Here is a 16,640-nt window from a genome sequence, read left to right as displayed (position 1 = left end):
CAAGGACCGGTGATTATTTCTGCATATTTATTCCCAGATCTTCAGTTCTTAGACCACAATATTTATATTCTTGCAAAATGTAATTACTGAGGCATTCACAAAGAGAACCATTGAAAGAACATGTCCGATAACCTAATGAGATAGCAGGAATTCCAGTTATGTTCTCTCCTTTTCCTGCACCCAAGAATGTTGTTGTTTGTCTAAATTGTACATGTTAGCTTTTTAGATTAGAGAGCGAGTGATTCATGTTTTTTGTTCTAGGAGGGGATCCACTTGGGCAATTTGCGATTCAGAACTTACAGCAGGAATGGAAAGTGTATGTTCGAAAGCCACTCGACAGAGAAGTAAAGGACAATTATCTACTCAACATAGCTGCTACAGATGGACTATATGCCAGCAGAGCAGTGGTGGAAGTGAAAGTCCTCGATGCCAATGACAATAGCCCGGTTTGTGAAAAGGTACATTTATATGTATGTATCGTCATAATCTCGTCAGGTGACATACACATTGGATAGGACCAGATTGATAGGTAGAACAGCCAGTGAATGAATGATTGCCTGGTGAATGATTTATTTATTTTTTTACATTGGGCATGTGTGTTCGATGACACCAAATAGCAGCACGGTGGCTTAGCGGATAGCACTGCAGCCTTGCAGCACTGGAGTCCTGGGTTCAAATCCCACCAAGGACAACATCTGCAACGAGTTTGTATGTTCTCTCCGTGTTTGCGTGGGTTTCCTCCGGGTACTCCGGTTTCCTCCCACATTCCAAAGACATACTAATGGGGAATTTAGATTGTGAGCCCAATCGGGGACAGGGATGATAATGTGTGCAAACTGTAAAGCGCTGCAGAATATGTTAGCGCTATATAAAAATAAAGATAATTTATTAAAAGTAAGATCCCCTATGGACAAAAGATCTTTCTGACAGGTATCAGCTAAAAAATTGAAACGTGGCCCAATTCTGAAGTTATCCAATTTGATTCAGTGTAATTAAGTCATGTTGCCTCTCTATTTGTTGTGTATGTGGCTGAAGGATACAGCCGATCCCCATGCTGTACTGCAGTCATGCCGAGGGAAGAAATGGGGGCTTGGGACCCCTATTCTAGTAATTACAAGCATCTTGTACTGAAACCCCCAGCAATCAGACATGTATTAACTAACTCCTGGATAAGTGATAAATGTCCCAACATTTTTTTTTATTGTAGCACTGGAGTGGTGTTAGTCTTACATTTACCATCCGCCTTTTTCTGCTGTTATCAGCATCACTCCTGTCCGTCCCCAGCAGTTTCTGACCTGCTGGATAGCTCAGTGTTTGGTCAAGGAGCCGGAAGTCACTTTTCAATGAAAGCCTTCGAGGGCCTCGCTCTGGCTCTAATAAACTTAGCCTGAGCAGTTGTCACCGTTACTTCTGATTTACGGTCAGTCAAAAGTTGTGGTCACAAAATGGCAGATCAGGAAAAAAAGTAGTGCCAGGAAGAGCTGAAGATGTAGGATAGTGAGTATTATATTAGGAGCAGGGCTGTGGAGTCGGAGTATGTGCCCATTTTGGTGGAGTGGGAATTGTAGTCGGAATAAAATGGACCGACTCTGACTCCTAAAGTATATAATCAATTGGGTACAGTAATTCAGTGCAGGATGTGATGTAAATGTTTTCATAATAATTTGGGAAAGTTATAAAATGTCCTATACATTTCTTTTCTATTCCTGATCTAAGCATCTCAGCTTTAATTGAGATTAATTTGTACTGCACTTTGTGTACTTGCTCAGTAGTGAGGCAAGGCTATGAGCCTGAGTCGTAAGTCAAGGAAATTGAGGAGTATGAGTTGGAGTCGGTGGTTTGGTTTACCGAATCCACAGCCCTGATTAGGGACTTTGTTAGTAGCACCACTCCATCAATGCAATAAAAAAAGAAACCCTGGAATGATGCTTTAAATGGAAACTATAACTTCACCACATTTTCACAAGTAGATAGAAAAATAATTGAGTCCTCAGAGGTTGATATATTTTAATGGCTAACTGAAAAGGTGATAACAAGATTTTAAGACTTAGATCTCCTCATCCAATGTACGCAACTTAGCCATTAAAAGGTATCAACCACTCTGGATTTTGATTATTTTTTATTGCACATTGAAAATGTTGCCGCCTGATGGACCTTTGATATGCTGGAGATATTGGTAAATGTGAGGTTATTTATATTTATTTATTTAGATTTTTTTTTTATTGCTTGATGTGTATGTGCAAGAGTTAGCTTTGCTCTCTTCCCGATGCTGCTGGGCATACCCAAGAAGCAGCTACTCCACATTGAAATTCAGTACAAGGACAGGCACATTAAGGACTGATTTTTTTTTTCTGGCATAAAGCATTTACTAAAACGATTGCACAGCATACATTTTGCTGAAAGTTATATTTCCAAGGAAATAAACAAAAATAACTGATGAATACAAATGTTCCAGAAACATGAGAACATCAATTTGAAATATTTAAATGTGCATTAACCATTAAGATGCCCTTATACAGCATAATATTGTAGCATGACCCATTGGATTAATAGTGTTAATTAGCTTATAGACAAGATGGAAAAGGGAATAAAAGAAAACGGCTGCTTCTAATTTATATACAAATGTAGCAGTTTTTTGGTTTAGTCTATTAGATACCTTGATGTAGCCAACTGTAGCTTGACAGGTTTAATTGTATGTAATAGGTTAACTGTCAAGTTAAAAGTTTTCTACACCTGTGTGTCTCAGATGTCTGTGGATGCATTCACACTGTTTTTGTGGTTTATGGTAAGCAAATGGGTCGGAACATCTCCAGATGAATATAGCTAGCATATCCATTATGCCCTAACTGCTTGCGGACCACCCAATGACTTAAAATGTCTGGCTGTTCTGCATATACGGTAGTGATGCAAGTAATGTTTTGTAACCTCGCTCAAGAGTCAGCAGTCGCAGGAACGGGCAACGTTGTGTACCTGTATAATGGCGTGGCAGAATGTACAGTAGCCGAACCCCTCCAGTCTTCATTCCAGGTACACTAACAGCTCAGTGTTGCTTTAATTTGGTCACGGGAACCAGTAGTACGTCCATTTATCCAGAGTGTCTCAGAAGCCATTTTTTAGCATGACAATGCCAGGTCGCTTGTTGCTTGTGCTACTATGAGCAGCCTGTGTGGCCTAAACATGCTACCATGGCCTGCAAGGTCTCTGGACTTGTCTACTACTGAGCAAATCTGGAACGACATTCGGCAGTTGCAAAGGAAGCTGTCAGCAGTGGATCTTGATTGGCAGAATATTCCTCAGGCAACCCTTAATAACCTTATTGATTCCATGCCAAAGGTATTCCTGAATCATTCAAGATGCTTCGAAAATAGTTTCCATTTTTCATAATTCACATATCATTACTATGTCCATCAATCTAGAGATTTCCAGAGACTTCACGCCTTTCCCTTCTTGCTGTTGCATTTTCAATGCTGAGGAGTGAAAATTTCCCTTTTTTTTTCTGTTACATTTCCCCCAATTAACAGTAAATAAACGAATGTCAAACTTCATAAATGTTAGACCTCATGTATCATGAAAAGAAAAATCAAAAATTATTTCAATCTCAAATGAGAAAGAATGATAGAGCTCTTAAAACCGATGGCCTGTATGAAACAACCCTGGTCATGAACAATGGAGGATGGCCTGGTCCTGATTTAGTTATTGACCCAATAGATGACAGAAGGGTGACCTAACGTTCTAGCTCTACAAAGTGTATATTGCTATACTTTTTACTGTATAGAATTGACAGTTGCATAGCTTTTTGCTAGCATAATTACCGTATTAGGTTTTGTTTCTTAAGGCTGAACAACCCCTTTAATTCGGACCTTATTTGGTTCTGTGGACCCATAAAACTTGACATAAAAGGAGATTAATTATTAATGACATTTTCAAATGTGCCTGTACTATTATTTTGTAGGATTCTTATTCTGAGACCATATCTGAAGATGCCCTTTCCGGGAAGCTAATCCTTCAAGTTTCAGCCAGCGACGCAGACATTCGCTCTAATGCTGAGATCATTTACACATTGCACGGACCCGGCTCAGAGAAATTTCACCTCAATCCATTTACAGGTGAGTTCCAGAAAAGTAATAAATTCTACGCTCTTAGCTGTGACCTTTTAATTATGTCTTACAGACATCATTACTGCTAATTCTTTTCAAAGAGAAGTCGGACATAATTTCCTGCTGCAGGAATAGTCACTTAATTGCGTGAATTGTATTAATTGCGGAACTAAATAGACTTCTGTAAATCCGATATTAAAAAGGAAAAAAAAACAATGAATGCTCGTTCTCAGCTCATAAAACCTTGACCGTATTTTTATTTTATGATTGCCTATTTTTAGACAGTTTAACCATTTCACTTTCAGGAGCAATCTTTGTTAAACTTCGTAGCTAGTCATGTTATATACTTTTAGAATTACCGTAGTTAACTGGACAGTTAGTAATTACTAGATGTTCTTTCTCCTAATCATAACCGAATACACAAAAATACTCTTTTCTTTCTTATTTGTTTTTATTTTCTGATTGTTTTATTTTTTTATATTCTATAGATGATTATAGGGACGTACATCTTGCCTTATGTTCTGTTAAATACAACATTTAGAGATCTGCTCTAGGGCAGCTGAATGGGTGGTCGGCAGCAATGGACAAGAATTGTAGATTGATTTCTACATATGATTTGTGATCTGGGCAGAGGTTGATTTTGTTTTACACTCTGAATAAGTATAGTTAAGCAGGTCTCCTCAGGGGAGGGGAAAAAATGTAGGTGTATTGTGTGATTGGCCATTAGGAAATAGTGAAGAAGTTTCCTGGCGGCAGTAAAAAATTATCTATAAGAAAAAGTTTAGCCACATGACTGACTGACAATAGCAGCTTATTCTTTTAATTGCAGGAAGGAAAAATTATAAATCAATTTTCTTTTGCTTCCATTTTGGTGACGTTTTGTTTGAGCATCACCAGTGCATTTTGGGAAGCTCCAGCGGCATGTAATCAGAAGCCAGGGCTGGGGTCACTGCTGTAGCTGCTTTCCCCACCCTTAAATGAAGCATCATCAGTGACGTCTGTTTCAGAGACTAAGCTAGTCCCTGCTCTACTGAACATGCACCCGTTGTCAATTCTGATGCACACTCTGTATGCCCTCACAGTGCTACATTCCTTTGGATGTGCAGTGACGGTGCGCTGCATCGCCAGCTCTAATGAGAAGTTACCAGTTGGCAAAAGAGCTCCTCCTGCTTGACCAACAGGTTTCACCTGAAGTCACAAAGCATAGATGCTGTCAGTGAAGCATTAGGAATATAGTGAAAAAAAATTGTCTGCACTCAAAAAAAAAAAGTAGAGTAGGCGAGTTGCTGGGGTGTTTACCCCACACCAGCGTTTTCCTTTGGATTAGTAAATTATGCCTCTGTACCTGCAACTTTGAAACTCTGCAAAGACGGGTTAAAACATCCTTTATATATCAATGTCGCTTCCACTTAATTGGATTTACAGTTGTGTGAAAGTGTTTGCCCCCTTCCTGATTTCCTGTTCTTTTGCATGTTTGTCACATTGAATGTTTCATCACTAAACAAATGTAAATATTAGACAAAGATAACACAAGTAACCACAAAATGCAGTTTTTACATGAAGATCTTTATTACTAAGGTAAAAAGAAATCCAAACCTACAAGTCCTTGTGTATAAAAGTGATTGCCCCCTAAACCTAACAAGTGGCTGGGCCACCCTAAGCAGCAACAACTGAAATCAGGAGTTTGCGATAACTGGCAATGAATCTTTTACAACGCTCTAAAGGAATTTTAGCCCACTCATCTTTGCAGACTTGTTCCAATTCAGCCACATTGGAGGGTTTCCGAGCATGATGCGCCTTTTTCAGGTCATGCCACAGTATCTAATTATGGTCAGGGCTTTGACTAGGCCACTCCAAAGTCTTAATTTTGTTTTTCTTAAGCCATTCAGAGGTGGACTTGCTGGTGTGTTTTGGATCATTGTCCTGCTGCATAACCCAAGTGCGCTTCAGCTTGAGGTCACAAACAGATTGCTGGACATTCTCCTTCAGGATTTTTTGGTACACAGCAGAATTTATGGTTCCATTTACCACAGCAAGTCTTCCAGGTCCTGAAGCAGCAATACAACCCCAGACCATCACACTACTATCACCATATCTTACTGTTGGTATGATGTTCTTTTTCTGAAATGCTGTGTTACTCCTACGCCAGATGTAATGTGACATACACCTTCCTTAAAGATCAACTTTTGTCTTGTCAGTCCACATAGTATATTTCCAAAAGTCTTGGGGATCATCAAGATGTTTTCTGGCAAAGCTGAGATGAGCCTTTATGTTCTTAATGCTCATCAGTGTTTTTCACCTTGGAACTCTGCCATACAGGCCATTTTTGCCCAGTCTCTTTCATATGGTGGAGTCATGAATACTGATCTTAACTAAGGCAAGTGAGGCCTCCAGTTCTAGATGTTGTTGTGGGTTTTTTTGTGACCTATTGGATGAGTCGTTGCTGCCCTCTTAGAGAAATTTTGGTTGGCCGCCCACTCTTGGGAAGGTTCACCACTGTTCCATTTTTTCACCACTTGTGGATAATGGTTCTCACTGTGGTTCGCTGGAGTCCCTAAAGCTTGAGAAATGGCTTTAGAACCTTTTCCAGGCTAATAGATCTCAATTACTTTGTTTCTCATTCGTTCCACAATTTCTTTGGATCACAGCATGATGTGTAGGTTTTGAGGATCTTTTGGTCTATTTCACTTTGTCAGGCAGGTTCTGTTTAAGTAATTTCTTGATTTAGAACATGTGTGGCAGAAATTAGGCCTAGGTGTGGCTAGGGAATTTGAACTCCGCTCCCCAAAGATGTGATAATATCCATTTTTTAAGGGGGGAGGGTCAATCACCTTTTCACATAGAGCCCTGTAGGTTTGGATTTATTTTTCCCTTAATAATAAAGATCTTCATGTATAAACTGCATTTTGTGCTTACTTGTGTTTTTTGTCTGATATTTAAATTTGTTTGGTGAACTGAAACATTTAAGTGTGACAAACATGCAAAAGAATAGGAAATCAGGAAGGGGGCAAACCCCTTTTCTCACAACTGTATATTATTCACTTCACATCTATGTGTGTACATCATTGAATAAATAATCACTTTGCAATTGATGCTTTGAGAGTGCTGTGGATTTTTCTACAAGTGAAGCATGTGGAGGCAGCGCTGGTCAAGGAATAGAGCTGGAGTGACAGAGGCTACAGATGTACAAATAGTTCTTCAGCATAATTTGCACATCAGTTCAAACACTCAATATTCAGAGGAAATATAGACTTGTCTCTCAAAGAGCTACGTGTGCATATAAATAGGTTGAGGTGTGAAATCCTGCTAACAGATTCCCTTTAACTGTTCTTAATGATGTCTACGGTAGCAAAGGAATTGATTTGAAATGATGAAAATGTGTTTTAGCTTTTGAAACATGTTTTATTCTTTTAGTCTGTTGTTGTAGTGAATATGTATCATCATTTTGAGCTTGGTTCTTTCTTGATCAAAGGGATATGGAATTGGAATAGACTCAATAGACTCTTCTTGTGGTGTGGTGCAGGTCACTGAGTATGTTATAGTCTTTTCTGGTAACGAGACATTGGCAAGTTTAATAATAATCTCCCACAGCTTATAACTGTGATTTCCATAACTTCTTCCCCAACATAAAATGATTTGCAATTTTCCAACACAGTAATAATCCAATTGAACAGATAAGCAGCAATGGAAAAATCTAAAACCTAGTTCAGACGGACCCACTGGAAGCTGGCAGCTCAGGGCAAATGACCTTTCTCCAAACTACAAAAATGATAAGTTGGCGGCTCTACTTTGTATGTAGTCAGTGTTGTATCGGAATAAGAAAAATAATAAATGTTAGAAATGAATAATTCACTGCTGGCATTCTCGATAGTATTTAGTTCCATCTCTGGCTGTATGTACTGAAATATCTTGACACATTAAAACTTTTAATGTTCCTCACCAAATAATTTTGTTTCTACAGACTTTTCTACTTGTTAAAATGAAGGAGCTCTGCACAAAATAGTGGCTAGTAAGATGATTCTTTAAGGAAAGTCTTCATCAGCTGTAATAAATTGATTAGCTCTGGTTTATGCATGCATATGCAGAAAGGTTAGCATAACTCACCCCGCAATGCTATGAGGATTTAGAAAGCTACAGTAAGCACACGTAAGGGAATGTATTTTGGTAGTAATAGCTCTCTACTAATAATATGATGTATCATGGCTGAGATTAAAGCCAAGGCAGTTTCTGATGCGTTGCTCTAAAGGGCTCAGTTTAAGGCTGAATTGTGCTTTGGACTTTGCTTTACCTTTCGACTGCTAAGATTTTTCTACTTTTCTTCTTCAGGGGAATTGAAGACCTCATCACTCCTTGACCGAGAGATCCAAGAAGCCTACCACCTCTCGGTAAAAGCCACAGATGGAGGTGGCCATTTCTGTGAAGTTAGCGTTGAGTTGACTTTGGAAGATGTAAATGACAACGCCCCGGAGTTTTCTGCGGATCCTTACACGGTCACCGTGTTTGAGAATACCGAGCCCAAGACCCCAGTCACCAGAGTGCAGGCAATAGATGCGGATGCAGGTAATGGATTTTGAAACCTCTGGACACAATGTTGGGTTGTTGTGGGGTTTTTTTTTTTTTAACTAGTGCACCAAAGTCTTCAAACATTTCCTTACTAAACAACCGACCAAACAATTTTTGATCTAAGCCATTTTTTTTTTCATGGCAGCAGGTGGGTTCAAAAGTGCTGGAAGTGTTAACCCTATCAGTAACATTCCTAAAATGAATCTGTCAGGAGGATTTTGCCACCTAATCTAAAATCAACCAAATGTAGAGGTAGAGACTTTGACTCCAGCGATGTGTCATTTACTGGACTGCATTCTGTAGTTTTATTAGCAGGAGATTATCACTAGGGCGCCTTCTAATAGTCGGTATGACCCAGCCTCACCACTAATTGGCAGCTTTCTGTGTGCGCTGTTCATAGGCAGAAAGCTGCCAATCGGAGGTGTGGGCGGGGTTCCACAGGACTGTGAACACTGCTAAATCTGAAGCAGAGAAAACAGTGATTTTATCAAAATGACAGCGAGCAGCCCAGTAATGGAATCCGGGACTCTGCCCCTAGATCATGCTGCTGTCAGATAAGCTAGCAAAACACTTGGTGACAGATTTCCTTTAATGCTTCCTATGTACTTTGTCATTAAAGTGTTTGTCCCATGATCTGTATTTAGGAAGACACTGCTCCCCTGCCTCCTGCTTGTCAGGTGGCAGTGTGCTACTGAATGATTGACAGTTTGGACAAGCAGCATAGTGGCGGCACTTTCCTAACTCTGTGCTCTCTAGAGAGATGATGTTATATGAGGCAGCATCGGAGGAGCACAGGGGCACTACAGTTAGCTAGATCCAGTGATCCGCCAATCCTTCCATGCTGATTAGTGAAGTGCTTGCAAGCACAATTCAGCCACCCCTGATAGAATGCAGAGGTGGCCAACAAGCTGTACACTATCATTGTTAATATCTCTCTGTTCTTGACAATGTAGAGGATTTTTACAGGGATGAAAGTTGGCCATTTTTTTTTCTTGCAAGCACTTTGAAATTTTACCCATCAAAGAAAAAAAGACAACCTCTTTAAACAGCATATTGAACATAATTCAGCCGGTCAGAGAAATCTTACTTAAACCAAATAAATTGAAAGGGGTTGTGCAGTTGTTCAAAAGCGGTTAAACTCGGTAAATTGTAAAAAAATAAAATAAAAGTAACACTATTATATAGTAAAATATAGTAAAAAAAAAAAATAAAAAAAACCCCAATACTTAACTGTTCAACTGTTAACAGTTCAAAGCTCTGTTTCTCCTACCCAAGTGACAACATGTTCATTAGTCACGTGATCACTGTGGCCATTTTCTATTCTTTGCCATCTTGCTGGCAAATATGTCACACAACAACCGAGGCCAGTGATTGGCTAAGAGTCACGTGAATAATGGATAGGACATCATCGCTGCAGGACCATCAGTGACCACTGGAATGGCCACTGGAAAGACAGGGATTTCTTTATGTGAGTACTTTTTTTTTTTTTTTTGTACAACTTGCTGCCTTTAATCCCTTTTTAAGGATTTTTTTCTTCTATTAAAATGTACCCAAAATAAGGACACTGTTATGTATGTAGAATGTTTCTATGTTTCCTTTTTTATAAATGTAATATAAGTATATTTGAGTGTTCTGTACTTTACATTGACACATTTCTACTGGCTGTTGAGGCTTGCAACATAAACCAGGCAGTTCAACACCATCACTTCCTATGGCAAGAGAAAAACCTCTTCGATAAGTCATATCTTAGATTGGAATGGACACAGACTCATGTCTCCTGCCAAGTGCCTAAAATATTATAGTGTTTCAATGTATATTTTTATTGCAGGACTTAATCAAAAGGTGCAGTATTCATTAGTCAGCTCGGCAGAAGGTCAATTCTCCATTGATGAAGTGTCTGGAATAATTAGTCTGGAGAAGCCTCTCGATCGGGAGACTCAAGCAATTTACACGCTGACGGTTAGAGCTACTGACCATGGATTACCCAGAAAGCTTTCGTCTGTTGCGAGTATTGTGGTGTCCGTCCTGGACATAAATGACAATCCACCTGTCTTTGAACACCGAGAATATATTGTGACTCTACCAGAAGATATTGAAGTTGGCACCGAAGTTCTGCAGGTTTACGCCACGAGCCGAGATATCGAAGCTAATGCGGAAATCTCATATCAGATTATCAGCGGCAATGAACATGGAAAATTCAGTATCAATCAAGTAACAGGTAACTTTAGTTTTACACTGATCTACACATATCCAATAGGACTGGTGGACACGCAGTTCACAGATACCTCCGAGTCTCTTTTTCTGTAAGGCATCGGCTTGAGTTACACAACGTAATGCGGCTCAAGCATCGCTCTGCCTCCATTATTCACTACTTGCTTGTACGAGTTTGTTAGAAATCTGTGTGTGTGTTATCACAAGGCATAAAAAGACTGCAGGCGCTGAATTTATGAGCTGCAATAAAGGCTGTAATCACAGAAGTGTTTTAAAATGCCATGCTTTTCTTTCAGAAGAAAATGTGTTCGGAGGAGTAGTGACTGCGATGGCATTTAATGGGAAATGCTGGTTTTCTGATGGGCACTGGCTTCTTGGCTTTTCTTTTTTCTGTTCTCGGTTCATCTCAGTTATTATTTATTGTTATAGCGCCATTTATTCCATGGCGCTTTACATGTGAGGAGGGGTATATAAATAAAAAACAAGTACAATTATCTTAAACCATACAAGCCCGACTGGTAAAAGAGGAGAGCGAACCCTGCCCACGAAGGCTCACAGTCTACAAATACGGATGGAAAACAAATGTGTTAGCTTTTCACTTTAGGAATGGATAATGTTTTTGAAAATTTTTCTTTATTTAAAAATTGGAGATTTCATCAGCCATTAGATTCAAATAAATAAAAATAGTTTATGAAATGTAGGCCCAATGCCCAATTCATCAAGATTAGTGTTGAAAGAACGTTCTCGAATAAAGTGATATCTGAGCATTCGCGGGTGCTAACAGAGTGTCTTCCGCGTGCTCGAACAGCCGTGAGACATGCAGGACATCGACTCAAATATAGTATTCAAGCACGCCGAAGAAACTCTGTTAGCACCCGAGCATGCTTAGAATAAAACCTTATCCGAGTACGTTCGCTCAACACTAATCAAGATGCTAAACTTTGGCGTGAAGCTTCCTAAAATGTCAAATTTTTGCCCAATTCTAAGATTCCCAAAAATATAGTGACTTATGGTGTTTTCATGCAAGTCATTGCCAGCTTTGCCAAAATGGGCAGATCTGGAGGATGTGACAGGAATGAATTGGACACTTAGTGTTTTTAATAGAACCAATTTAGTGAGTCGTCTCACTACACCTCCTTGTTTTCTTCCTCCAGATGCACGTTAGCAGGTGATTACCCAATGTAATGGTAATAGAGTCCACCATCACCAGTTGCAAAGTTGAAGAAATGTAAAAACCGCTCCTTGTCCATCCCAAAACCAATACATTTTAACCAGATGCATTTCACACATGGAGAAGCAAGTTGCACTGATGAAATAAATGGGTTATTTTTTCACTTTTGCAAAATCATTTTTGCGATTTGGTTTCATAAAACGTTTTGCACTCGTTTCACTGTCTTGACATGCTTCCTACCCCACTGCACATTCATCGTTGGCCTGGTTTGTGGTCATAAATATCCCGTGGGAAGTAAGAATAAAATAATGAAGTTACAGATTTTGCCATTGGATTGTCAAATTCTCAGTTAACTTATTTTGCTGCTGCGATAAATTGTGCAATACCTGGGCTGCAGCAGGCAAATGGTGGAAAATTTGAAATGCAATCCAATTGTTAATTTATTTATTTTTTTTAGACAAAAATATATGAATTTATGTAACACAAAATATACTGGCTCCAAAGGTGGATAATCCCCTTTTAATATTTCACAAAGAAATTTGCAAAAATGATTTGATCCTATCATTTGCTCATATAAACACCATTAGGCACCTTTGTTTAAAAAAATAATGTCTTAACATCTACAAGTGTTGGTTAGAAATCCCATTTTTGGGCTAGAATTAGATGATGACCATGACCCACCGATACATTTTTGTTATTTGACTCGTTATGCTGAGGCCGGTAGGGTGGAAAAAATAAATGGTGACTGCTTGTAAGATGATGTCTCTGCTTGGCAAGTTCACTGGTGCTGACCATACAAATGTTGATTTATAATGAACCAATGGTCCTATTGTGCTAATTCTATGCCATTTTTCTTTTTCCAATAGGCATTCTCTTTATAATTGAAAGTCTGGATCATGAGGCATCAGCAGAATATTATCTGACAGTGGAGGCCACGGATGGTGGCACGCCACCACTTAGTGATGTTGCCACTGTCAGCATTAACATTACGGATATAAATGACAACTCGCCAGTTTTCAGCCAGAGCTCATACACGGCTGTGGTTGGTGAAGATGCCGTGTCTGGACAGTCCATCTTGATGGTAATTTGCGTCCTATAATTTCTTGTTTTCGTTCTTTGAATAAAGGCGCCCATACACATTTACACAGTCCGCTGAGCCCACTCATTTCACTAATGTGTATATATGCCTCGTGACTCTTTCCAAAATGGGATGACGTCCGCAAAAAGAAGGATCAGGCATGTTTAATTTCAACGCCCAATCTTTGTTCTCAGAAGAGTGTGACTTACTCTACTTCGCCCATTGAAAACCCGTGCAGGCTAGGCAAACATTCATCTACATAGAAGGTCAGGAGAAGTAGTGGTCAGCGAAACAGCTTTCATAGGAATAAGGGTGTCATAAAGGAAATCTGTCACTAGGTGTTTGATATGTAAAGCAGAACGATATAGGGGCTGATACCATGATTGCAGCAATGTGTCACTTTAGACCTAACAGTGCTCTGAATGCTGAGCCTTTTATAACCCCACCTACACCACTAATTGACAACTTTCTGTCTTCACTGTACAATCTCAGAAAATTGCTAATCAATGCAGGAGGACTACATGGAATGAGCCAACTAGTCCTCTAGTGATCATCTCCTGCTGATAAAAGTGATTTTATTGAAACGGCAGTCAGTATGTGACACATCATTGGAATCAGGCTCTCTGCCCCTATATCATGCTGCTCTTAGCTCCCAAGATCTGATATGGCCATTTTCCTGAAGTCATCTGCAAAAAGTAAATGGGAAGGGGGCTCCGCTCATAGACGATATTTTATGAAAGCCCAGGGCCCGCAGCCACTCACTGCTGGGACATCCCTTCCTCCCAGCACGGGGCCTGCCACATCGTCCCACTCCTGTGACCTTAAGCTAGCATTAAGCTACATTTGGATTATAAGACCCACCCCCATTTCCACCCAAATTTAGGGGCAAAAAAAATGAGTCTTATAAGATGAAAAATATGGTATATAGACTGATATAGATATACAGTGCGTGTATGTGTGTGTATGTGTGTATATATATATATATATATATATATATATATATATATATATATATATATATATATATATATAATCAATGTACAGGAGAAGACTCGTAGAGCTGGCTCATGACATCTCCCCATATCGCCTGAAGCAATCAGATCACATGGTCTAGCGCACCCAGTCGGAGAGTATAGAGGAGCCATACAAGGGGGCTATGAAACATGACAAGACTGCCAAGTAGCTCCATTTTAGATTTTTACAGCATAGGGATAGTAGGTCAGAGCACACAGCTCATTCCACGTAGAAATACAGAAAGGCCTAATCTGATTGTAGTGTGCTACTACAGTGCTGATGTCCCGGATTCAAAATGGAAGTTGTAATCTCAGTCTGTGAATAATTATCCTAAGCTTATGTGATAGAGGGAGGTGCTGGTGCTGTACAGTCACTCCGTGTGATCGTGAATTGATTTGTCTGTAATCTACTGCAGACAAGAAGGGTGGTTTAATGCCCCTCTGTGCTAATTTTGCTACTAATCAAAAATGAACACTTTTGTGCCACAAAATATGAACTCCTCACTTGTGACACGTACAAACCATCATTTTTTTTTTTAAGACCTGTAAACACAACTATCTAGCTCACAAAGCTTAGGTGGTGTAAAAACATATATTTCGTTGCACACCTTCTCAATGTATTGTACACAACTTTTCCGGTAAAATCAGCACAGTTGGAGAATACGAATTTCAAGAGAGCCATTCATAATAAATATATATAAATGATAAAAACCAAACTAATCAGTTGTAGCAATTGTTGGACGCTCATTAATTGTAACAGATCATGTAACAAAAGAGCTATAAAACATATATGTGGTTCACATGCAAAAAAACAAAACAAAACAGCGGTATATTCTCCTGTGTGCAATTGATCCTGTGTCAAATACACATACGTGTGTGTGTGTGTGTGTGTGTGTGTATATATATATATATATATATGGTCCGGTGCGTCTTATAGTCTGAAAAATGCAGTGTATGTTTTCCTCCAACAACAATAGCCCCCTCACAATTCAATGTTGTCCCCATAAAATACATGTATTGCATATGAGATGTAAAATGAACAGAAAGGGCCGTTTTAACATGCACCGTTTTAACACCTTTTTGACACGGTTCTCCATAGATTAATATTAAATGGCATTGCTGTCACTTTCTAATTATTAGTTGGTGCCTCATTTATTTCACATCCCAGCTTTTTTATTAATGATAACGCCTCTGACTTGTACTAATGTCAAGCCCTACATAATTATTTCACATCAGGTTGAGACACCAGTTAGAAAAAGATAACATTCACATTTAGACACACCACACATTTTATCAAAAGATTTATATACAGTGTTCTTAATTTCATAGTTTTTAACCCCTTCATGACCGTGGGATTTTCCGTTTTTCCGTATTCGTTTTTCGCTCCCCTCCTTCCCAGAGCCATAACTTTTTTATTTTTCCATCAATTTGGCCATGTGAGGGCTTATTTTTTGCGGGACGAGTTGTACTTTTGAACGACATCATTGGTTTTAGCATGTCCTGTACTAGAAAATGGGAAAAAAATTCCAAGTGCGGTGAAATTGCAAAAAAAGTGCAATCCCACACTTGTTTTTTGCTTGGCTTTTTTGCTAGGTTCACTAAATGCTAAAACTAACCTGCCATTATTGTTCTCCAGGTCAGTACGAGTTCATCGACACCTAACATGACTAGGTTATTTTTTACCTGAGTGGTGAAAAAAAATTCCAAACTTTGCTAAAAAAAAAAAAAATTGCGCCATTTTCCGATACTCGTAGCGTCTCCATTTTTCATGATCTGGGGTCGGTTGAGGGCTTATTTTTTGCGTGCCGAGCTGGCGTTTTTAATGATACCATTTTGGTGCAGATACGTTCTTTTGATCGCCCGTTATTGCATTTTAATGCAATGTCACGGCAACCAAAAAACGTAATTCTGGCGTTTCGGATTTTTTTCTCATTACGCCATATAGCGATCAGGTTAATGCTTTTTTTTATTGATAGATCGGGCGATTCTGAACGCGGCGATACCAAATATGTGTAGGTTTGATTTTTTTTTTAATTGATATATTTTGATTGGGGCGAAAGGGGGGTGATTTTAACTTTTATGTTTTTTTTTTATTTTTTCACATTTTTTTTTAACTTTTTTTTTACTTTTGCCATGCTTCAATAGCCTCCATGGGAGGCTAGAAGCTGGCACAACTCGATCGCCTCTGCTACATAACAGCGATCATCAGATCGCTGCTATGCAGCAGAAAATCAGGTGTGCTGTGAGCGCCTTCCACAGGGTGGCGCTCACAGCTACCGGCGATCAGTAACCATAGATGTCTCAAGGACCTCTATGGTTACAATACAGAAGCATCGCCGACCCCGGATCATGTGACAGGGGTCGGCGATGACGTCATTTCCGGCCGCCCGGCCGGATGCGGTAGTTAAATGCCGCTGTCTGCGTTTGACAGCGGCATTTAACTAGTTAATAGCGGCGGGTGAATCGCGATTTCACCCGCCGCTATTGCGGGCACATGTCAGCTGTTC

General features: G+C 39.4%; 1 protein-coding gene across 8 annotated transcripts in view; it reads left to right on the top strand.

The window, feature by feature from the left end:
- FAT1 (FAT atypical cadherin 1) overlaps positions 1-16,640 on the top strand; it is a 289,837-nt gene that overhangs the window by 224,915 nt on the left and 48,282 nt on the right. For all 8 annotated transcript variants that reach the window (XR_013220037.1, XM_077279642.1, XM_077279641.1 and 5 more), the window contains 5 exons: positions 262-458; positions 3,953-4,106; positions 8,424-8,657; positions 10,489-10,878; positions 12,909-13,123. Coding sequence is in view for 7 of the 8 variants with exons in the window: in XM_077279642.1 (XP_077135757.1) it covers positions 262-458; positions 3,953-4,106; positions 8,424-8,657; positions 10,489-10,878; positions 12,909-13,123 (1,190 nt within the window). In the remaining variant the exon portion in view is untranslated. The remainder of the gene's footprint in view (positions 1-261; positions 459-3,952; positions 4,107-8,423; positions 8,658-10,488; positions 10,879-12,908; positions 13,124-16,640) is intronic.

Source organism: Ranitomeya variabilis, chromosome 1 (assembly GCF_051348905.1).
Source record: "Ranitomeya variabilis isolate aRanVar5 chromosome 1, aRanVar5.hap1, whole genome shotgun sequence".
Lineage (NCBI taxonomy): Eukaryota > Metazoa > Chordata > Amphibia > Anura > Dendrobatidae > Ranitomeya > Ranitomeya variabilis.
Note: the sequence above shows the minus strand (reverse complement) of the source record. Positions and strands in the feature narration are given on the sequence as shown.